Source organism: Vigna umbellata, chromosome 9, assembly GCF_029865625.1.
Source record: "Vigna umbellata cultivar VRB3 chromosome 9, Vumbellata_1.0, whole genome shotgun sequence".
NCBI classification, from domain to species: domain Eukaryota; kingdom Viridiplantae; phylum Streptophyta; class Magnoliopsida; order Fabales; family Fabaceae; genus Vigna; species Vigna umbellata.
In genome coordinates this window covers 17,340,341-17,365,326 of record NC_142173.1, presented here as the reverse complement: position 1 = coordinate 17,365,326, position 24,986 = coordinate 17,340,341, and the positions used below count along the sequence as shown (strand labels likewise).

Genomic DNA, 24,986 nt, shown 5'->3' with positions numbered 1-24,986 from the left:
TTAGTACTTAGTTATATTGAATCAATATTGCAATTCCTCCATATTGTGAGAGTCTGTTTGATTGTAATTATTTATCAATCTTATATATTAAAGTATTAGATATCTTAGATAGATATTTTATCTTTATTTTTTATCTTTTAGTTACTTTGTTATTATTCTTTATTTTTATTTTGGGCTTAGCCCATATTTCCTTTCTAATACATATAGTAAGTACCCTATGTTTATTTTGTATACAAGTGAGATTAATTCCATACATAGTTTTCCACTATATTCAATATGGTATCTAGAACCTAAGGTTCTTTTGAAAAATTATCGTCACCCTTATCCACTACAATTGCTGCCACCATCAGAGACGTTGTCGCCACCATCTTCCACCGTCACCAGAGCTTTAGTTTCGTCTGGTGACCACACAGTTCTTCTCATCTCAGCCAGGCGACCTTATACCAATTGTTGAAGAGTATGCTAATGTCTTTCTAGATGAAGTACCTAATTACCACTGAGCAGAGAAATGGATTTTTCTATCGTTTTAATTCCAGGAGTAGATTTGGTATTTGTTGCTCTGTATCGAAGGGAGTTAGCTGAGTTGAAGAAGCAAATCGAAGATTTATTAGAGAAACAATTTATAAGACCAAGTGTTTCACCATGGGGAGCTCCAATATTGTTGGTCAAGAAGAAAGACATAAATTCTAGACTGTGTGGATTATCACTAGTTGAATAAATTGACGATTAAGAACAAGTATCTGTTACCAAAAATTGATGATTTGTTGGACAAGTTAAGGGGGAACTAATGCAATTTTGAAGATTGATCTGAGGTTGGGATAGCCATCGAGATGGCCGCCATCAAAGTCCAGACACCCTCCCACATGCTGGTCAAAGTTCACAGATGTTGTCTTTTCCATCCGCTTGTGGTAGCGTGCTTGTCATTTTCTCGCCCTGGCCTTCTCTCTCTGGATCCGATCTTTTTGCCTTGATTGGAGAAACTTGGATTTTCAAGGTTTCTCTCTCTCCTATTCATCTATGACTTCTTCCATTGTTGTCTGTCTTGGTCTCTATTCTGCCAATAGTGCATATGATCCGTCAATATATACTAACTATGTCAATGTGCACTTGTCTATTGATAAGTTAGATGGCACTAATTATGTGACTTGGGCATCAGACATTAAACTTTGTGTAAGAGTCAGGGGTAAGTTGATCATATTACTAAAAAAGTGACTGATATTGCTTCTACTGAGGTTTCCCATTGGATGAAAATTGATGCTCAACTATGCATCATTCTCAAGGGTACCCTTCACTCTTCTTTAAAGCAAATTTTTAGTTCCTATGTGTTAACTCATTGGCAAATGTACCAAATCGTTCAACTAATATAAAATAGTAAGACCAAGTATCGTTTCCAAGAAAACTCGCGTAATACTAGTTAATTGCACTATTAACAACTCATATAGACTCAAGAACAACATATCAATTGAAAAACAAGTGCAAAGGAGATAAAATTTCAACTATACAATTTTGGTGTTTGAAGACACTTAGGCATGGACTAGACTATAATTGGTATGAAATGACATTGTTAAGGTTAGTTTTCACCTATTCACTCTTGTGCAAACACAATTTCATCTCCTCTCCATCAAATTACTAAAGTCAATCCACAAAATTACTCTAGCCCTAATTTCTTAGGTGAAAGAGCCTAGCTTTTCCCTATTAAACTCCAATTTCTTGGAAAATCTAACAAGCAAAACCCGCATTAATGAGCCAGGATCTTAAGACAACATGTGAATCATCTTCCATTTCTAGAATCAATGACCACAAGGACTCTTGTTTCAGTTCTAGGTTCCATTTTACGTCTCCATAACCCATGAAACCCCAAAAATCAAGTCATGAATGTATCCATTACATGCAAGCTTTAAGAATGGAAACAAGAATACTAGCAATTGATAGAAAATGCATATATATAATCAAATCATTCAACAAATATGCAAGAATTCAAAGGCTACAACTAACCCCAACAAGATGGGTTTGGCTCTCCATTTCCATGGAGAGCCTTTAAGCTTACAAAATGGCCATGGAAGAAGAAGAAGAACCCAAAGAGGAAGAAGGGTGTTCCCACAAACCCTAGCAGCCTTCCAAGCTCTCCTCTAAGTGAAATCGCACCTCCAAACCACCAAAGACCCAAACCCCTTCGCGTTTTAGGTTTAAATAAACTCAAACTTCCACATCAGCAAAAGTGGCACTCAGCGCCCTGGATGGGGCACCCAAGTGAGTTTGCGAAGCAAATGGATTTTCACTGCTCAGCAGTAGCCCAGCGCAGCATTCCAGAACTCTCTTTTTTTGTTGTTTTGTTGCTTTTGTGGCTGGTTCAGTTCTCTACAATGGTGGAGGTTCTTCCAAGCACAGTATTAGCTAGAAAATAAGGGGATTAGTGATGAATTTATATCAACATAGGCCAAAATATAAATATAATTAAAACAAGATAAAAGAGAGGATTTAAGCAAGTAATAAGCTAAAGGGAGTTGATTTTGTCTATAAAATGAACCTCAGATAATGGTAAGAATTACCGTTATCACTATGATACATGTTCTGAAGTCTATGAACAGACCAAATTATTATACACTAATGATACTTGACATCTTTATGGTGTTTGTCATGATCTTTTCATTGTTGTTGGTCCTTGGCATCAGGTCTCCATGGTTGATTATATGGGTAAGATTCATGCTCTTTTTCATGAATTTAATGAATTATTGCCTTCTACCTCTACTCCTGCCCAAGAAAAAGAGCAACAGTCAAAGTTCTTCAAGGTATTGATATTACACAGACTTGCTAATAAATATTCCCGTGTCCTTGATCAGCTTTTGGGTTCCCTGTTGTACCCACTTTAGCTTCTACTTGTTCCACTCTTTTGCGTGTGCCAAGTAAACCCATCAATGATACACCTGCTTCTGTTGATGATTCCTCTACATTAGCATCTCAACGTGATGATTGCAATCGCTTCATGAGCCCGAAAAAGGATGTCATAAGTGTGACCATTGTGGTAAACTAGGCGACAAGATTGACAAATGTTATGCATTACATAAACGTCCTCCTGATTTGTTGTTGTTGTTTAGACTGATCCTCCTTCCCAATCACTTCCTGTGGATCCTCCTTCATTTAATATCACCATCAAATCTATTATTATTAATAACTTTCTCAAATGGTATGAGGATCAACAACCTTCTAGTTCCATTGTTTCTATAGCATGCACATGTACATCTTTTGTTGGTCGGGCTCAATCTTCTTCTCTTGCTCCTTGGGTTCTAGACTCAGAGCCATAGAGCACAGTATTGATAACAAATTTTGTTTTTCCTCTTTATCCTCTCAAGATAATTTACCTTCTGTTACAATGGGTAATGGATCTAGGGTTTTAGCTAATGGTATTGGGACTTCTAACCTTTTCCCTTTTTCATCCATTAATAATGTTCTTTATGTTCCTGAGTCTCCTTTTAACTTATTATCCATTAGTTGTCTAACTTATTATCCATTAGTTGTCCCTGAGTCTTCTTTTACTAAACATTCTACCTGTTTACAGGATCGGAGTTGGAGACAGGTGACTAGCACCAGATGTGAGTCTCATGGTCTTTATTTTTTCCACCATTCTACACATGTTGGCACAATTATAGAGTCTCTATCTCTTCTTCATGCTTAGTTAGGTAATCTCAGTCTTGTCAAATTGCAACAATTGGTTCCCAACTTGTCCAAGTTATCTAGTTTTGTGTGAGTCATGTCAATTAAGCAAACATAGTCGTAGTTTCTTTTCTTGTAGTGTCTCCCAACATGCTTTGTCCCCGTTTGCCTTAGTTTAATCAGACATTTGGGGACCTAGTCGTGTTTAGTCTAATTTAGGTTTTCAATATTTGGTTACATTTATTGATGATTACTCCATTTGTACTATGGTTTTTTTAATGAAAAATCATTCTGTATTTTTTATATATTCCAATATTTTTTTAATGAAATTAAAACTGACTGCAAATATCTTTCCATTTCTTTTAAATAATTTATGGCTTCTCATGGCATTCTCCATCAAACTTCATGTGCTTATTATATACCTGAAGAAAATGGGGTGGCTGAGAAAGAAAAAATAGACTTCTTATCAAAACAACCCACACTCTCTTAATTCATGATGAGGTTCCTCAATATTTTTGGGATGTTGTTATTCTTAATGTATATTATCTCATTATTTGAATGGCCTTTTCGGTTTTAGATCATAAAATACCTTATTCTATTTTATTTTCTCATGAACCTCTTCATCCCTTACCTCTTAAAGTTTTTTGGGTCTACATGTTTTGTTCATAAATTTAATCCTGGTCTTGATAAGTTATCTCTTTGATCACATAAATTTGTTCTTTTAGGATTTACCAGACCACAAACAAGATACAAGTGGTTTTCTCCTTCTCTTAACTGTATTTTGTTTTTGCATATGTTACCTTCAATGAGTCTTTTTTTTTACTTTAAAGAATGTTATTTTTGTGATATGTCTCCATCTAATATGTTGTAATTAGAGAAGATATCTTTAGAATTTTCCTAATTAGAGAAAATAGATATATGATTTTCTATTTTATTTTGTTTACCTAGTTTTCCTATTTCCCTTTTTAGGAGAATTAGATTATTACATATAGAGGATATGAGAATGTATTTTTTCATGATTGAGAATAAAGTCAGTCTTATGTTCAACTTGGTATCCGAGCTCCTGATCTTGAACAGAAAGGTGCGCCCAACACCGGCGACCACAACGCCGGAAGTCTCTCCTTTTTCTCAGTGTGACCCACGTCGTCGTCTGAAAAAGGTCATTGGAGACTCCTGGTTGCGTTCTACGAGATGTCAGAAATAAAAACTATTCCTTTGGGTCCTAATGACCTACCAAATATTGGGGGTACCTGTCGGTTGGACAGTCATAATTTCTTACAATGAGCCAAGTTATTCGAAGGGTTCTCAAGGGTCGTTCAAAACTTGATCACATTGATGGAGGAGGACCAGAACCAAACGACACTCATTTTTCAATTTGGGACAATGAAGATTCATTAATTATGACTTGGATGTGGCAATCCATGATTCTCGAGATAATTAGAAATTATGTTTCATTCTTCTGCAAAAGAAATATGGGATGATTTACAGAGTACTTTTTCATTAAAAGAGGATCTTGCTGCTTACTATGACATTGAAAACAAAATATTTAATACATATTTTCTCTAATTAGGAAGATTCTAAAGATATCTTCTCTATTTACAACATAATAGAATCAATATTTCTACTACAATCAATATTCCTTTTATTTATGGTCCTCCTTTTATTTATGGTCCTCTAGTTATGCCTTGTCCACCACCACCATCAAATTCTTCGCCACCACCACTTCAAGTTTATAGTTGTAGATATCATTCTCAACAATCACTAAGTGACTCAATTCAAGTACCAACTACTTTATCTCCTCTGGCTTTGCCAACTGAGTTTGATAGAAGGTCTACATCTAGATATTGTGTCTCCATTAATGATAACTTGATCTCTTAGAAAATCAAGAAACAAAGTCTTGTGCAAGATCTAGTGTAGAAGCAGAATATAGAACTGTGGCCTCAGCACTTGTGAGCTTGTTTGACTTAAGCAATTGCTTAGAAAGTTACAATTTGAAGATGTTACTCAAATGACACTTATATGTGACAATCATACTGTTGGAACAATCGGTACCGTTATAGAGTCTTGCAGCGGAATAAAATATTCGGAAAGCGTGTTACGGTCACAAATCAAGTTTAATGGTCCGTTTTAGAAAAACAATTTTCTTAGAGAAAATTTATCAAACAGTTGATATGCGTAAAAGATAAAAAGTGTAGGGAATAGAAAATCACACAAGCAATTTTTATCCTGGTTCGATTCAAAAGAATCTACGTCCAGTCGTTAATCACTATAAATAGTGATTAACCTTTTTCACTAAAAAGTTATTTAACAGATTACAAGAAATAGTGAATAAAGCAGATAAATAAACCTTCCTTCGACGAACGAACCGGAAGAAGAACACTCTGCCAACTCGAAGAGAACCGCTCCGACTATCGACAAACGAAACACGAGCTTCTCCTATTCACGAGACCAGGCAGAGCACCTTGCTAACTCGAAGAGAGCTTGCTCCGACTATCGACACACGACACGCGGGCCTCTCCTGTTCACGAGACCAAGCAAGGGAACTTGAACTATAGCTTCTGAGAACTTCCTCTGACAAACAGTATTCTGCAAGAGCTTCTGTTCAACAACGTTTTTTTCTAATTTCTCCAAAACAAAATATATAGCCAAGTACACTGAGTGCCAAAGGACAGCTCCCAACTGCCATGAATAATCGATTATTGTAAGTGATAATCGATTATTCAAGTCCGTTACAGGGTTTTCAAAATGTGATAATCGATTATATGAAGAGATAATCGATTATTCCTGTATGACTCTGTGATAATCGATTATTGCCATTCCATAATCGATTATTGCAGTTAAAAATGCAAGTTTACAAGGTTTACAAGAATTTCCTACTACATTTAATTTCTACAAATTGCTTTTAACTAATTCTAATATCTTCTTCAACTAAAACTTCTTGTAGCATCATCAAAACAAATTTCTTCAAGATTTACCAATACTCCTTATTGGTAACAATCTCTCCCTTTTTGATGATGATCAAAAATTCAATTTTAAAAGCAAGTTTGGCTTACCTGCAAAACATACAAGCTAACAAACAACAACAAGGTTAGCAATACCTGTAATAATTTATACTTCTCCCCTTGTATTATTCTTCTCCCCCTTTTTGATCAGAAGCAAAAAGATCGGATGTTAAAGGCTCCCCCTAAATATGATCTCCCCCTCAATTAATCAAAGGATGCATTTCAAAACATAAATAAAACTGAAATTTCATAACATGAAAGAGCATAATACCTCATACATCTTCCCCTGAATGTAATAATCCCCTTTTAAAAACAGACCAAAAAAAAAAGGTTTTTTTTTTTTTTTTTTTTTTTTTTACGCTGTGACTTAAGATAATCGATTATTACTTTAAATAATCGATTATGTGCGAGCCAAATTGTCAAAATCCAAATTTTTAAGGACGAGATAATCGATTATTACCCTTGGTAATCGATTATTTACGTTAATTTTCGGAAAACACAAATTTGGGCCAAATTTTCAACTTTAAGACACATCTAACATTCATAAATTATTTCAAGGCTCTTAAAAAATACCAGGATACCATAGAGTTTTCTTTTCCTTTTGAAAAATTAACCTGCAAAACCAAACAATTGAGTTTTGGTCCCCATAATCTCATTTGGGTCCTTTGGGGTTAGAGACAATTTACTCTATAACAGGAATCCAAGCATATTTTCCATTTGGAACATCAAAATGTTTAATTTTACATTTGTTAGAAGTGTGCCCCTTTTTCAGACAATAAAAGCATGTGACAATATTTGGATTTCTATAAAACACAGTTCCTTTTTCAACCCATACCCTACGGGTTCTTTTAATTTGGTTCTTACTTTTAAAAACACTTTTGTTTTTATAAACCTTTCTAACAGTTATAGGCATTTCAACATTATTATTTCCAGTTGCAACTTCAAGAAGATTTTCAAGAATATCAATATCAAGCATATGATTCTTACATGAAAGACATTCAACAGGATGTTCAACATTTGAAGACTCTTTCATTTCCAAGTTGCAAATTTTATTTCTCAAACTTACTTCCTCATCTAATGCCTTCTCATATTTAATTCGCAATTCTTTAAATTCCTTTTTCAAATTTTTATGAGCAACATTCAATTTTTCAGATTCATCAAGCAATTCAAGAAAAGCTTTTTGCAAATCAAATTCACTAGATTCATAGCTAGAATTACTTACTTGGCTTCCAGCATCATCAAAATTAGCTGTCAAACACAAGTTTATTTCTTCAACAGAATCACTTGAACTAGAGGTGGTTGATGCATTATCCTCCAAGGCAATGTGAACCTTCTTCTTCTTGTGAATTTTCTTTTCTTTTCTTTCTTTACTTCTTTTGTTGCTTGAACAATAAGCTTTCACATGGCCTCTTTCACCACATCCATAACATTTGAAACTTGAAGAGGAACCTTGATAGTCCTTCTTTTCCTTCAAGATTTTGCTTTCAGATAATTTATCATTGGCCATCAAGCATAGATTTTCTTGCTCATTAGAATCGCTTGAGCTTGAGGAGTTTGATGTAGAGCATGAATTCGAACAAGTCAACTTAGCCACATTCGATACTTCATCATGAGTGACTTTTAAAAATTCCCACATTTCCTGAGCACTTTCATAAACAGAAACTTTGAAAAAATCATCAATGGTTAGTGCAGAAAAAATTATATTCCGAGCCTTAATATCAAATTGGGCTCTTCTATTTTCCTCAACAGTCCAATCAAAATATGATTTTTCAGTCTCTACACCATCAACAGTATTCATAGGAATATAAGGGCCATTTTGTACAGCTTCCCAGATACCTCTATCAATAGATCCCATAAAAATCTCCATTCTAACTTTCCAAAAAGCATAGTTATCACCAGTAAACAATGGAGGTCTGTTAATGGAAGCACCCTCGGCATATACTTGAGTTTGATGACCGGCCATTTTCGAAACAAATTTGAAAAAATATCAAAGCAAGCTCTGATACCAATTGTTGGAACAATCGGTACCGTTATAGAGTCTTGCAGCGGAATAAAATATTCGGAAAGCGTGTTACGGTCACAAATCAAGTTTAATGGTCCGTTTTAGAAAAACAATTTTCTTAGAGAAAATTTATCAAACAGTTGATATGCGTAAAAGATAAAGAGTGTAGGGAATAGAAAATCACACAAGCAATTTTTATCCTGGTTCGATTCAAAAGAATCTACGTCCAGTCGTTAATCACTATAAATAGTGATTAACCTTTTTCACTAAAAAGTTATTTAACAGATTACAAGAAATAGTGAATAAAGCAGATAAATAAACCTTCCTTCGACGAACGAACCGGAAGAAGAACACTCTGCCAACTCGAAGAGAACCGCTCCGACTATCGACAAACGAAACACGAGCTTCTCCTATTCACGAGACCAGGCAGAGCACCTTGCTAACTCGAAGAGAGCTTGCTCCGACTATCGACACACGACACGCGGGCCTCTCCTGTTCACGAGACCAAGCAAGGGAACTTGAACTATAGCTTCTGAGAACTTCCTCTGACAAACAGTATTCTGCAAGAGCTTCTGTTCAACAACGTTTTTTTCTAATTTCTCCAAAACAAAATATATAGCCAAGTACACTGAGTGCCAAAGGACAGCTCCTAACTGCCATGAATAATCGATTATTGTAAGTGATAATCGATTATTCAAGTCCGTTACAGGGTTTTCAAAATGTGATAATCGATTATATGAAGAGATAATCGATTATTCCTGTATGACTCTGTGATAATCGATTATTGCCATTCCATAATCGATTATTGCAGTTAAAAATGCAAGTTTACAAGGTTTACAAGAATTTCCTACTACATTTAATTTCTACAAATTGCTTTTAACTAATTCTAATATCTTCTTCAACTAAAACTTCTTGTAGCATCATCAAAACAAATTTCTTCAAGATTTACCAATACTCCTTATTGGTAACACATACTACTCTTCATATTAGTTCTAATCATGTCTTTCATGAGAGGACCAAAAACATTGAGATTGACTGTCATTTCATTCAAGAGAAGATTATATTTGGAGATATCAAGACTGAGTTCGTTAACTCATGTGATTAGTTAATAGATATTTTTACTAAGTCTTTACGGAGACCAAGAATTGATTATATTTATAACAAACCTGGAACATATAATTTGTTTGCACCAGCTTGATGGGGAGTGTTACATATATTAGATTATTAGATATGTTAGATAAATATCTTATATTTATCTTTCATCTTTTGTTACTTTGTTATTATTGTTTATTTGTATTTTGGGCTTAGTCCATATTTTCTTTATTATAAATATAGTACCTTATATGTACTTTATACATAAGGGAGATTAATTCCATAAATAGTTTTTCATGCTATTCAATAATCTGCATTTATTTTGTGTGATTGTTTTACTATAGTTGGATTTCTAAGTTGCTCCAAGTATCTACAGTATTTTCTTCTGTATAATTTTATTACTGATGGATTTTTTTGCAGGATTTATTTGCAATAGCACAAGATCAGCCTTTCCGTTTTCCATCTACCTTCACCTTTGTCATTAGAGCCTTTTCTACCCTTGAAGGTTTGCTCCTTTCTCTTCCCTGCCTTTTCCCTAAATCGGTGATCATTCTTCAAAACTATTTTTATTCTTTTAACATCCTATTGCATTTAATTTAATTAGTTTGTTCGTTATAAGATGATAATTAAACATTTCCCAGGGAAAGTTGTGTAAGACTCCACAATTAGAACAAATGTGTAATCATTGTAGATTGTATGATGATTTAGACGTTTGATATGGTTAGGACAGATTATGTTAGGCACCTAGAAATAGTGATGAAAGAACAAGATAGAAAAAGAAGCAAAAGACAAAGTCTTGCACTCTGTTATTCACTTTACACATAGTAAAAGCCAAAGCTTCCAAAGGAAATCTGCTTTCCTTTCTCACAGGGTTCTTCCTGTCACAAACATCAACTCTAAAACAACTACCCCCAACGTCCCCTTATAACAACCAACCTGACATCAACTCTAAAACAACTACCCCCAGCGTCCCCTTATAACAACCAACCATTTTACTACGTTTATCTTTAAATTTCTTCCTAACCCTCTCAATACTTCCATGCCTAATGTGAAAATAGTGAAAATTAGGTATAGGGTTAATTCCCCTTGTGTAGAAAATAAACATAGGATAATATATTTACAATGAAGAATAATAAAAGAAAATATGGACTAAGCTCAAATACACATAATACTCTAACGAACATAAGATATTGTAACTAACAATATCTAACATTCACCTTCAAGCCGGTGTATATAAATCATATTTACTAAGTTTGTTAAAAATATCTTCAATAATAGACAATTCTGTCTCTGTCTCCGCCATAACCCTTCCTTGTTTGCTGGCCAAACTTTTCCTAGAGAACTCACTCTACTTTCTAAAATTCCCCTTTTCTTCGGATTCGGCCGGTCAAACCAAATTATTAGGCATCTAGGAATAGTAATAAAATAACAAGATAGGAAAAGAAGAAAAGGACAGTCTTGCATTGTATTATTTACTTTACACACAGTAAAAGCCAAAGCTTCCAGAGGAAAACTGCTTTCCTTTCTCACAGGGTTCTCCCTATCACAAACATCTCTCGAAAAACTCAACATCCCACATCCCACAAGATAAGAATCTCCCCTTGTAACAACTAACCATTTTACTACTTTTATCTTAACCCTCTCATTACTTCTGTTGTAATTGGAGAAGATATCTTTAGAATCTTCCTAGATAGAGAAAACAGATGTATAATTTTCTATTGTATTTTGTTTCCCTAGTTTCCCTATTTCTCGTTTTAGGAGAATTAGATTGTTACAAATAAAGGATATGAGAATGTATTTTTTATTTTAGAATAATAAATATCAGTCCTATTTTCTACTTGGTGTTAGAGCTTTTGATCTTGGAGCTTTATTCCGCTGCACAATCGCGCCGCCGCCACTGTCCGACCACCGCCGCCGTCGCCAGTTGGGGTCGTTGATATGGTAGAAAGGTGCGCCCAACACCGATGACCACAACGTTGGAAGTCGCTCCGGGAGAGAAGCCGCCACGCGCCGCCACCGTCGCCGGCGCGTGTAGCCCATGCGCCCACCTCCGTCACTCTAATGTTTGGGGTCCTGTCAAGATTCTATTTCTGGAGCCAAATGGTTCGTTACCTTTATTGAAACTTGAACGTTGGAATCAAGCCATGAAATGAGAGATGGAGGCATTAGAAAGAAATTCAACTTGGGAGATTGTTGATAAGCCAAGAGACAAGAAGGCAATATAGGGTGTAGATGGATACTCACAATGAAACATAAGGCAAGAGACAAGAACGAAATTTTCATCTCCCAAAGGAAATATGTACTTGATCTCCTCAAAGAAACAGGAAAACTGGGACGTAGAACCTCAACAGTTCCTATAGAACAAAATCACAGAATTGGAAGTGAAGAAAGTGCTCCTGTAGAGAAGGCCCAATATCAGAGATTGGTAGGAAAATTGATTTATCTATCACACACCAAACCAGACATTGCTTATGCAGTTAGTGTAATGAGCCAATTTATTCATGATCCAAGAGAGAGACACATGCAAGTAGTTGACAAAATTCTCCAATACTTGAAGTCAAGTCCTGGAAATGGGTTATTATTCAAAAGGGAAGACAATTGACTTTGAAGATATATACTGATGCTGACTATGCAGGTTCTATTACTGACAAAAAATCTACTTCTGGGTATTGTGTGTTTCTTGGAGACAGTCTGGTAACATGGAGAAGCAAAAAGCAAGATAGAGTATCCCATTCTAGTGCAAAAGCTGAATTTCGAGCTCTTGCTCAAGGAATGTGTTAAGGACTCTGGATGAAAATCATTTTGGATGATCTTAAAGTCAAAGTGGAGAATCCGATGCAATTACACTGTGACAATAAGTTTTCCATAAGCATAGCCCATAATCCAGTATAGCATGACAGAACCAAACACATTAAGATTGACAGACATTTCATCAAAGATCAAAGATAATCTTGATAGAGGCTTTGTGATTACAACTCATGTTCCTACATAACTTCAAATAGCAGATATTTTACAAAAGGGCTTCCTCCGAGTAGATTTCAAGATCTTGTAGACAAGTTTGGAATGATTGATATTCATTTACCAACTTGAGGGAGAGTGTTGTAATTAGAGAAGATGTCTTTAGAATCTTCCTAATTAGAGAAAATAGATGTATAATTTTCTATTTTATTTTGTTTCCCTAGTTTCCCTATTTCCCGTTTTAGGAGAATTAGATTGTTACAAATAGAGGATATGAGAATGTTTTTTTTATAATTTAGAATAATAAAAATCAGTCCTATTTTCTACTACTTCCATGCCTAACAGATCCCAAGAAATATGCCTTAGATTTTGATTTATTCTTTGTTGTTATTTCAAGTGTAACTTTTCATTGTGAAGGAAATTAATCCTCACATTGTGTTATATTGACTTACACATTTGACAAGACAGGATAGAAATTTCTACCATGCTTCAAGTTGTTGGTTTTAGTCTTCTTTGGATGTCCCTTTTTCAAAGATGTCATTCTTTGTCCATCCTTAGCTTCACGGGGATAGTACTCCAAAAGCCTAGTAGTTCTTTGAATCCTTCTCTCCTTCTTGTGAAATTTGTCTATATGTTTCCTTCCTGAGCCGTTACCAATGTGCAAGCCAGTTGAGGCTACCCTTTTTATTGTGCATGTGATCTGTCACCTCCTTGGTACTTCATGTAAACTAAATAAGGTCAACCTACCAGAGACCATGACACCAAAATTGGTTTATATTAAAGGTGGATCTACGTAGTAAAATATAACTATCATGGTATTGTGGTCTGTTATTATGTAAGATTAGTTGCTATATATGGATTTGACTGCTAGGAGACACTATAATATTTTGCTCCAAGTCTGTATATATAGCTACAGAATAATTATCAGAAATAACGTTCAATTAAATTTTCCATTGAAATAATAGAAAACCTACTGCAAGAATAGCATGAGAATGAGGAAACAATATTATTCAAGAATCTTTGATTTCTTCATGTTTAATCTTTACTTACATTTTGCTTCTCTGCAGGATTAGGTTATATTCTCAATCCAGATTTCTCCTTTGTGAAGATTGCCGCACCTTATGCACAGGTTTAAAACAATCTATGACCAGTTACGTTTTTATTCTCTGTTAAAATTTAGTGCTAATTTGAACTTTTCATAACAGGAACTTCTAGATATAAGGCAAAAGCAGCGCACTGGGCCACAACTTGTGGAGGAGATAAGGAAACAAGCCGATGATGTACCACAATTTGGAACTTCCATTTTAGCTTTTCATTCTATATGATGTTTCTTCATATTTTAAAACTTCTGTTATTTTAATTATGGCATTGTGTACTCACTTAAATTAACAAGTCTTGTGGAACATTTCTAGGCAAGAACCAATTCAATATCTATGCCATATAGAGTTCAAAGAATAGAGGAATTTGTCAAGCAACTTGAGTCAGGAGATCTGAAACTTCGAGTTCGAGTTCTTGAGGTGAGCAATTTATTTTTCTTCACATGGTACAAGTTGTAGGGGAATGCTAGCAACATACTTTGCTAGAAATATGATTACATTAAGAGATATGATATTATTTGATAGGGAGATATCTTATCAAATATTTCCCATCATTATATATTGCTTTTATTCTTTATATTGTATTTCTTCTTCATCATAAATAATAATACTCGTGTGTACAAAACACACGAAATTCATTATACTGGCATTGGCATTTCCTTCCTGTGTGATGTCCATTTGATCATTTATGCTTTCCAGCAGTTGTACACCTCTGAGCATTTTTTGCTTTCTGGAAACCTCCATGTCATCTGTGCATTTTTGCTCTGAGAGCTGGTGTGACATCTAACCACTTTTAGCAAGCTTGACTCATGATAAAATGTTCTAACTTGGAGGAGAGTGTTAAATATATGATTTGAAAAGATGGAGCACAATTGAAGATTGATGGTCACTTTGACAGAGAGAAAATCATGTTCGAAAAATATCTACTAGCTTTGTCATTATTTACTTTGTCAATATCAATAATGAATTGATTGGCATGTTTAACAAGTTTCTCAATGAGTCTTGTGTGACATTTGTAACAAACTTGTCTCATGATATATATGCTCTACTTAGATATATGATATAACATAAAATTTGATAGGAAAATATCTTACCAAATATTAATTATATATGGTTTAATGTCTTGGTAGGTCCCTATTTTCGATGTGAATCTCAAATAGTTCCCTTTTTTCTTTGGCGTCTCAATTGGGTTCTTTTTTGTATAAAATTGGAGCAATTAGGGGTCTACCGTCAAATTACACATGTCGAAAATAAGGATCTATCGAAACATTAAACCATTATATATTGATTACATTCCTTATTGTTGAATATCTTCTTCATTATAAATAAAAATACTCATGTGTGTACGTAATACATAGAATTCATTATATTTCTTTTCAGTTTTTCTCTTCTCAAACATGGTACCAGAGCTGTACCATCCACTGGGACCTGTTTTTGTCACTAATCCTTTCAACACACTTTTTCTAACTAACTCCTATTGATCATAATTTATTACAAAATCATGATATCATTAAATACGTAGCTTTTTTCTATGTTGTGTCCAAACCACACTAGATCTTGCGTTTTCTTGTGGAGATAAACCATTTACGACCAAGGTTAACTTTGTAACTCTTTAGAATTTCAGTGCAAGTTTATGACCCTAAATTTAGAGGTCATTAAATTGTCCAATGTAGGTTAGACATTATGCAACATTTTCTCCCTGAACTGAAGTTGGTGTAACTTGATTTGCCAGTCTGAAAGAGCTGCTAGGAAAGCAACAATTTTACAAATGGCTACTATGTATTCGGTATTGGGAGGAACCTTTCTAAATCTTGGTATCACTTTGAGTAGCCAAGGCAATCAAGCATTTGCAAATGGATCATTCCTTGGTGCAGGTGAGATTTATAACAACTGTCTTCAAATATTGTTTGGGGACTGATTGATTAAACTTGTCACACTTAGAGTCAATGTTTGGACAAATTTTCCATAAGTGCTTATTGGAGAGCAAAATAAAAGAAAAACGAAATTGACTTTTTTATTAGCTAAAATTAGCTTATGGTTAATTTATAGATGCTCTCTCATAGTAACTTTTCCAAAAACTTGTTGACTAGGCATAAATCAGTTTTAACTTAGGGAGAAATTTATTTATTTCTGTATTCTATATGTACTTATAGAAAGTTTTATCCAAATAGACTCTTAATCATGATCGTGTGCACATCATCTTTATTCTTGTGATTGATTGGTATGAACTTGTCCATCTGCAGGCATTTTTGCGGCACTACTTTTAAGGTCTATGCAACGGGTGAAGAAACTTGATAAGTTTGAGAAAATGATATAATGATTCATTCACACCATATTCAATTGCTTCAAGCATATGCATGATAGCAGTCTTCATCACAAATTTCTTATTCATCAGCATTAGCGTTCATATTTTTCACATAACCATAGTAAGATATACAAATACAAGTTGTACAGAAACATGATTGGAGGGTGATGAAACTGCAATAAAATGTTCCTTCCTGATGATAGTTTCATAAGAAGAAAAGACATTTCTCATTAACTTACATAAGATGGTTAAAAATTAACATTTCACGTTTTCATTCCAAGTATGGCTAATTGTATATTGACCTTGCTACTTTGCATTGTACTGTGTCATTCATTCATTATACAAGATATTCCTTTCATTATGTTGTTTATTTATCTTAAATGAGAATAATAAAGTCTTTAGAATTGTATTTTGTATACCATATGGTATAGCTGTATAACTTAATTGTGATGGTAAAGCATACTATATGAAATGTCACTAGCAAAGTATGATTCTTATGGAAAAAAATACCCAAGTCCTAAATAAGATATAGTGTAATATATATATAAAAGAGGGGCATCCTCATTTACAAATTGGTTTTTCTGCCAACAGAGTTAATTAAACTCACATATCAATATAGTATGAGTGTGTATTTTTTTCAAACAATCTATGTTGTTTTTTTAATTTTGCATATTTTGATTTCAACCAATCTAAGCTTTTTTAAATTTTGCAATATGCAGTATAATTTACGTCGTTCTCGAAGATACATACTCAATTGTATTCCATTGTTAGCATTATTCCTTCATAAATTAATTTGATTGAGAATGGAAAATGCAAATTGAAATTGAAATTGAAATCAAGAAACTAAATGCATTTAAGTGTTGGAAACTGAAATCGCTGAAAATTAAAATGCAAAAGACTAAAGTGCATTATTAAAGAGCAAGAAATCAAACTTGCAAGAGCATTAAAGAAAATGCAAAGGAGAAAAAAAATGCAAATAGATCAATGAATAATGAAAATATAGCATGACAAAGAAGAGATAAGAAAACGCAGCAGCAAAGCAAAAGAATATGAAAAGGCAAAAACTAAAATAAGAAAAGAAGAGAGAAAAGGAAAAAAAAAACTAAGAATATAAAAAGGCAAAAACTAAAATAAGAAGAAAGGAGAGAAAAGAAAAGAAAAGAAAAAGTAAATGTGAGACCCTGAAAATTAACTCTATAAATTACCTGTCATATCACCATTAATGTACACCACAATCCATGCTTATCTCATTTAAAACCCGTTTCCAAATCTGATAAACCCTCTGCTGTGCACTGAAACCGAGCCACATCATTCTCTGCAACATTAAAAACGCACTTTGCCTCACATGCACGCACGCCACGTGTCGCTGGAGAGACTTCCAAATTCAGAGTTTGGTGTGCAGGTGTCAGCCTGGGACACGTTCGTTCAAACGAACGCGAATTAACAAAAATCAGATTTCGAAAACTCTTTCTCTCACCTGCACCACTCATCTTCTTCCTCACGAAACACACCTCTTCATCTTCTCCAACTTCTCTCTAAAACCAGTGAACTTCTTTTTACTGTAAAACTCACATCTCTTCTCCGATCACGATTGCAGCACCGTAGGAGTGTTCGTACTGCCGTGGTCTTCCTTTTGGACCGAACAGAATTAGATCTTAAGTTGGTAAGTTCCTTTCTCCAGTAGTTCTTCTATTAGGGTTTCATTCGAAAACCATGTTCTCGGTTCATGCATGGACTGTTTCTGAGTAAACTCTGATTTCGGTGTTTAGATCAAGTGGGAATATTAGTGAAACTGAGGTTAGGAGATCGTAGGAGACAAATCCAATCTTTGCATTTGAGCGAACACTGCTATCCAGGTAAGGGGAGCTTATACGTTTAATTTATACTTGCATGTTGTGTAATCTGGAATTGCATGTATGAAAAGTATGATGTTTGAGCTGTATGGACGATCATTGTTATGGAATATGATTTCTGATTTTGATTAATCTGCATGTTGGTTTGATACGTATGAAAAGTGGATGTTATGTTGTATGAAGTAAATCTGTATTTTTATGTTGAATATGAAGTTACTGGAATGCATGTTATAAAGTGTATAAATTGAAAATCCTATGAAGCATAAAGTATAAGTTTAAAGGTTGAAATATGGAAATTTGTTAAGTTTGAGAAATCTGAAACTTAAATCATCCCCTTGATAAATGACGCTCGTCACCGTACGGTCTTAGACCGTTCGGTTTTCCTTAAAAATAACTTAGAATGGAATTCCTTCATTTGGAAAGAATTCTGCTCGAGAACGAGCGTCCCCATTTGATTGTCTGAGCGTTCGGTTCAGCTCAGCTGTATGTAAATATTTGAAACTTTATAAATATGGAACGCTCGGTCTTTAACCGAAGCGTTCGCCCATATAGCGTTCGGCCTTCTGTCGAACGTTCGCCCTTATAGCGTTCGGTCTTTTACTGAACGTTCGTCCTTAATATCGTTTGGCCTTATGTCGAAGCGTTCGTCCTAAACAGCGCTCGGTCTGATACCGAAGCGTTCGTTCTAAACAGCGCTCGGTCTGATACCGAAGCGTTCGTCCAAAAATAGCGTTCGTTCTAACATTTGAATATCTATCCTCTTACGTTCGTTCAAATACGGGCATCAGTTCTGTATATACAAAAATTTTACAAAGAAAATTATAAGTGTTATTGACCATCCTTGATACATTGAATCTGGTCCAAGATCTATATTATGAAATTTTCTAAAATATCATTATACCTTCAATATAGTCAGTTCATTTAACTGGTCAAACAGAGAGCTACGTCCGTCCATCCAGTACTGTATTTGGACGTTCGTCCTATTTTCTTCAAAGGACTGAACGTTCGTCCTTTTGTACTCTTAAAGTTAAAGATGAGATTTATGATAAATTACAGTGCGAACGTTATATTAAGTGATTTTATGATTATGGAATTTGAACGAGCGTTCCATGGAGGAACGTCTCAGTTGTATTAAATGTTAAATTTGGTAAAGTATGAACATGGATAAGTTAGGACTCGCGGTCCATCCTGATATTCCGTGATACTCATCTTCACGTAGAAGGGGGTAGTCATGTGGGGGAATGGCAGGAGGTTCTTCGTTCATCGCTTAGTTATGGGCGAGGGATTAACCTCGAGTGGTAGCTGATTAGGTATATCCCGGCTAGTACACCACTCGGGTGCAAGGACGCTTGTAACCACATGGTTCATACAGTCCGGACGGTCTGTCATATATATATATATACATATTTCTATGTTAAATTATATGTTAAGTTACTTGTTATATGTGTGAACTGAAGTGTAAACTGTATGTGTGTTGTATGAATTAAATGATATAAGCTTACCCTTGCATTTTTCCATTGTGTTATCCCATGTCCTTGTACGTTCGTCTTGTCAAAATGCAATGATCATCCGTGTGGATGTGAGCAGATGGTGGTGCATCTCTTGAAGAAATACTGGAAGAAGAAAATTTGGAAGATGCAAATCTGGTTGAGGTGGAAGTCAAGGCCGAGCCTTAGAGTGCTCGTTAGAATTGTGATGTAAATGGTAGAATAGTTGTACGTACGGTTAAATGTTTTGTAAAACCGTTCTTCCTGTTTATCTCTGAATTCTATTTTGAACGTACGTTCTTTTGTACTGATGCCGTTCGGTTTTTTTTTAACGCTGAGTTTAATGCAAAGACTGTTTATGTCGCTGTTAATTCTAATTAATTCTGAATTATGGTAATTACTATATTTTGGGATGCTACAGTAAAACTCTGAAATTTTTCAAATGATTCGTCTCCCAAGTTTTAGTACATTAAAAGTTGTATATAGTCTTTCAAATCTAAAGTTAAATTAGACCTAATTTAGTTTCTAATCAAGTATCTAATACCAATTATAACTGATAAGCTAATTTGTATTCTATTTACAATTTTTCAACAAAACTGTCTCAAGTTCTAAAAGTCATAAAAAATAGTAGGAGGAATACAAATCTATTAAATTATATATCCAAATTGAAATATTAAAAGTATAGAATCCAATACAACTCAAATTAGTCAAAAATTATATTTACAAAGAAAGTTATGGTTGAAACAATAAGTAAAGATGAGATAACCTAAAAAGACAAAATTAAAACAAATATCTTGAAAAATCCAATTTATTACTTAAAAATGGAAATGAGTAAAAAAAAAATAAAGCATTTAAAAAGTTTCATCACTATACATTAAAATTATAAAAGTATATGTGATATTCATTTTACATTATTTAAAAGGTTATCCATCACATTATTCATGTACCAAAGTCCAAAACCTTTAGACGTAGGAATGTGTTGAGAAAAACTCAAGTCTCAAGTTATAGATAAAGTTTAAAATAATATATATAAGTGGACTAGTCTTCAGCCTAATCATTTTTGTTGGCTTGAGCTAACTCTAAATCCATATTCCAATATTTATAAATGAAGGTATTAATAATGCATAGAGAATATTATGATTTTGGGTTGACTTTTATCATACATGATATAGATTTCAAAATCAAATCTTTACATCAAGTTAGATTATAGCAATAATGTATTGGATTGATTTCTCACAAGAATATGCCTAAGATATGGAGTTCAAGACATGTGTTCTTCCTTATTCCTTTATTGAAGATACAAGAATCTTGAACCTGCTCCTACAAGAATCTTGGTTCAACATTAGGACATCATTTTTCCTAAGCCACACTATTATTGACCTTAATTAGCAAGAAGAAAGAAGTTAGGAGGAAGATGACAAACACAATGTCTATATCAAGCATACTATAAGAAAATATTGTATTATCACTAGACATAATTTGTCGATAATAATAAAAATTTGTTGATAATTGAGTTTATTAAAGGATTACAGATGGTAAAAAACTTTATCGATGAAATAGTCATTAATAAATTTTATTGATGAATTGCGAGATTCATCCATAATTACCAACAACCTAAAATTTGTCGATAAATATCGATGACAACTATCGACAAATTTGGTTATGAGTAAAATTCATTAGTAAATTTTGTGATTTGATCTTCTGCTTTCTCTTTTCCTTCCTCTTCTTTTTTTCTTTTTCTTGTTCTTCTTCTTCCTTCTCTCCTTTCTTCCTCCTCCTCCTCCTTTCCTCATCATCTTTCTCCCATTCATTGTCTCCACTATCGTCGCCCCATCCGCCATTGCCACCTTCGGCTCCTTCTTATCCTCTTCCATCAACTTCAGCTACCAACGTCGATAACCCATTATTGTGCACTGTTACCACCACGTTACTATTGTCATCGCCACCTTCGTTGTTGCCACCACTGTCGTCACCATGCCTTCACTTTAGCTATGTTTGAGATAAGAAAGTGATGAGGATCCATTTTATCTCTTAGAGATATGGTGTTTAGAGTGAAGAAAATCCAAGGAAGATTCCTACTGGACATTAAGATAATCAAATGGTTATCTAGAAGTGATGGTGCATTTTTAAGGAATCACAAAAGAATAGGGAATTCAGTTAACAAAACAAAAATCACAAGAATTAAGAGATAATGTGATAAGCACTTAACCCCTACCAAGGATGAAGGCACATGCTAAGGGAAAATAAGTTTGTTTAGGAGGAAGTTTCTTCACATTCTTTCTTTTATTCGGTTTAGTTTTTCTTGTCCTATAGAATAAATTCTAGACTCATGAATTACTCATTTATTTTTGTATGATTGCTCTTGGACACCCTTAATTTGATAAGGGGTGCACCTAGATGGATCAAGAAGGGCATTGGAGGTTGGGTCAACATGTGTGCCTACATTTGAGAGGATAGGAGCTTAGTTAACCTTATAACTGGTAAAGAAACATGGGAGAAAGCCATGAAGAGCAAGAGGGACTTTTACTGACCTTCTGGATTGTTTGGGCACTATTGGAGAGTAAAGAAGAGAACATAAGTTTCCTAGGCTGCCCTATTTTCTAGAACATAACATTTTGTGAGCTTTGCTCTTGTGAGAGTTCTGTACTCTTAGTCTCATCTTGAACATTGGTTCAAGTAGCGACAACCACCACTTATTTTAGGTGACTTAGTACCCAATGGCATGCCTTCCTTTCTCCCCAATTCCCTTTGTACTATCTTCAACTTTTTGTTCATTTTTTTCAGGTTATATGTTCTTATATTCCATTTTATGCTTTCGTACCTTTTATGTTCATTATTATTGTTATGTTTCTTGTTTCAATTGAACCATCTCTTATTCTCTTTTGAGCTCCTTGAAGTGTACATTCACATCTAGATAACCATTTGGTTATCTTAATATCTAGTGGGAATCTTTTTGGAGTTTTCTTAAGAAACTTTAACACAAAAACCTTACACTAATTCTAAATATAAGATGGATCTATATCATAACAAGCGTGAAACATAAATGCATAAATAAACAAGAACATACAAAATGGAACAAAAGATAAAAGACTAGAAAAGGGAAGTGGTAGAGGTACAATCAAATCACTTGGGGGAGGAACAAAGTCTCATGAACCCAAGATAAGTGGGGATGCCGAGACCAAGCTCAACATAAGACTAAGAGAAAGAGACAGTCCATAGAGGGTTCAACTCAAAAAGGGTGTTCAAATATAAGTGTATAAATTCAAAATATTCAACCCTTTTACAAGACAATGAGGTATCCTTTTATAGGTGATGGAAGGGACATCTTAGCAAAAACAAAGGACAAACTAACACATATAAAAAGAAGGCTTCTAGAAACTATGTCATATAAAGGAAACACCTAGGTATGGAAGGCATGATTATCTTTGCTCTCTAAGGCTCTCATGCCCCCATGACCTTTTAGAAAGGTCAACCTTTGATCTCCAAGATCCCCAAAGGAGACATCTCCTACATGTGAGCCAAGCCTAAGCCTTTTATCCTCTCCAAATATGTGTCACTTCCCTCCAAGGTGTCACTAGCAAAGCCTACAAAACAAACACACAAGTAAAGGTCAACAAAATTCAAGTCAATATCAACAAAGTTAACATAAACTAATGCTAAATAAAGTCAAAGATAGATTAGAGGTCTGCCTTTTTGTCATGCTTCTAGTAATCCTCCTAGGAAGGTCCTTTATGCTCTCATGGGGAGTCATAGACTCATCATCTTCCCCTTCTTAGAGAGAGAATTCAACCATGAATTTGTTAAACCTATATCAAAAGGAGAAAGATCACCCACATAAAAAGTATGACTCATGTTGTAATTAGGGATAAATCTGGGATAAATCTAACTCATAGGCAATTTTGTTTATTCTCCTTACACCTTGGAAAGGGTTATCGCCTCTAAGGTGGAGTTTGGACTTCCTTTGAGTTAGGAATCTGTAAAAACCTAGAAAATAGAGTATGAGTTGATATGTGTTTTAAAATAATGAGACCGAGTATTTTAATGTTAAAATAATTCAATAATATAAATAGAATTTCATGAATTCGTGTTATTATCTAAAATAGTCTCAATCTCTATATAACTCTTTTTTTGAGTTCTCTTTCCCTTTTCTCTACAATTTCTGACTTTTGGATCATCTGTTTAACGATGAGGAAGCATCTAGGAGATCACAACAGTGTAATCTCCATCATCATTCGATCAACTTTCTTTTTAGAGCAAGTAAGTTCTTATTCCTTTTTTTCTTTTAATTCTTTAGTTAAGGCCATGCATAAGAATCCTTTCGCATGTGTCAATTGAGCTTCTTTTCTAGTTCTTTGATAATTTGAGGTTCTAAGGACTCACTTCGATCACAATTCAGTTGTTTGTAGGCGTTTCTAGAGTTCCTTGAGCTTGAGTAAGCGTTGTGCGTATTTAAAGTTTGGTAGCAATTTTGTGAATATAAGGGAAACTAGCAACCTTTCTTTGATTTTATTTTACTTTGATATGTATGATTTATTATTGGTAGTAGATTATGTTGACTTGATTGAAAGAGGAATATTTGTTTCAGTATAATTTGTGATTGAATGATGGTAACTAGCCTTTTGATTGCTTGATGTTGTGAATGTTGTTTATGGACTATCATAATTCTGTTTGGAATTTAGTTTAGTTATGAATTTATGTGGCCTTACCTTACCTTACTCGTTTGTAGTCGCTCCTACAGACCAATCTATAGCTTCTCCTACGGATACGTTCAAGTAGTCCCGCAATCTAGCTAAGGAACATGTAGTCCTACCACACAAGGACAAGAAACACACCATCACCACCACACAAGGAAGACCCAATACCCGAACAACCCTTTCGAGACACACAAGGCAAAAGGAATCACTTATCCGCAAATAGCACCAGGATTTACTAGGTACAACTAGTAGACTTATACTTCACTCTCATGCTCATCAACTACATACTCAAGTACACTCCAAAACCTCATGTGCATGCATTCAAGCCTCACATACCTTTATGAATAGACCCTAATACATACATTACATCACTTGAATCATCCATAACACATCATTATGCAAATTATAACCCAACAAACCCAATAATCTGCATTAGATTATCATACCATCTTCATAACATATATTTGCATGATAAAAATCCGAATTATCATAACTTTGTTCCCACTTAGCATCAAACCCTAATAAGGAATATAACCCTATCACCATGCAAAACATATTATCATACATCCACATGCATCAAAACAACATTACCTTTCAAGATAATTAAAAGAAAACCCAATTCATCATACAAACAAATAAGAAACAAACAATGATAAGCTTCCCCATACATTGGTCAATCCTAGGGCTTTATCTACAACTCCAAACAACACCAATCTTCCCTTGCACTAAGGTTTTCTGCAACTCTTCCTTTCTCTCCCAATATTCAATACAAGGGAGATTAATCTCATACATAGTTTTTACTATATTCAACATGGTATCTAGAGCTTAAGGTTCTTTTAAGAAAA

At 34.4% G+C, this 24,986-nt stretch overlaps 1 protein-coding gene and 1 pseudogene across 1 annotated transcript in view; both read left to right on the top strand.

Annotated features, from left to right (window-relative positions):
• The window catches only part of LOC124842937 (protein ACTIVITY OF BC1 COMPLEX KINASE 7, chloroplastic-like), a 35,247-nt gene extending 18,782 nt beyond the window's left edge, over positions 1 to 16,465 (top strand). The window contains exons 13-18 of the mRNA XM_088098725.1: positions 10,168 to 10,252; positions 13,773 to 13,834; positions 13,911 to 13,985; positions 14,118 to 14,222; positions 15,535 to 15,676; positions 16,046 to 16,465. Of these exons, the coding sequence (XP_087954851.1) occupies positions 10,168 to 10,252; positions 13,773 to 13,834; positions 13,911 to 13,985; positions 14,118 to 14,222; positions 15,535 to 15,676; positions 16,046 to 16,119 (543 nt within the window). The 3' untranslated portion in view covers positions 16,120 to 16,465. The remainder of the gene's footprint in view (positions 1 to 10,167; positions 10,253 to 13,772; positions 13,835 to 13,910; positions 13,986 to 14,117; positions 14,223 to 15,534; positions 15,677 to 16,045) is intronic.
• LOC148192756 (uncharacterized) lies at positions 24 to 3,302 on the top strand (annotated as a pseudogene).
• Positions 16,466 to 24,986: the final 8,521 nt, after the last annotated feature.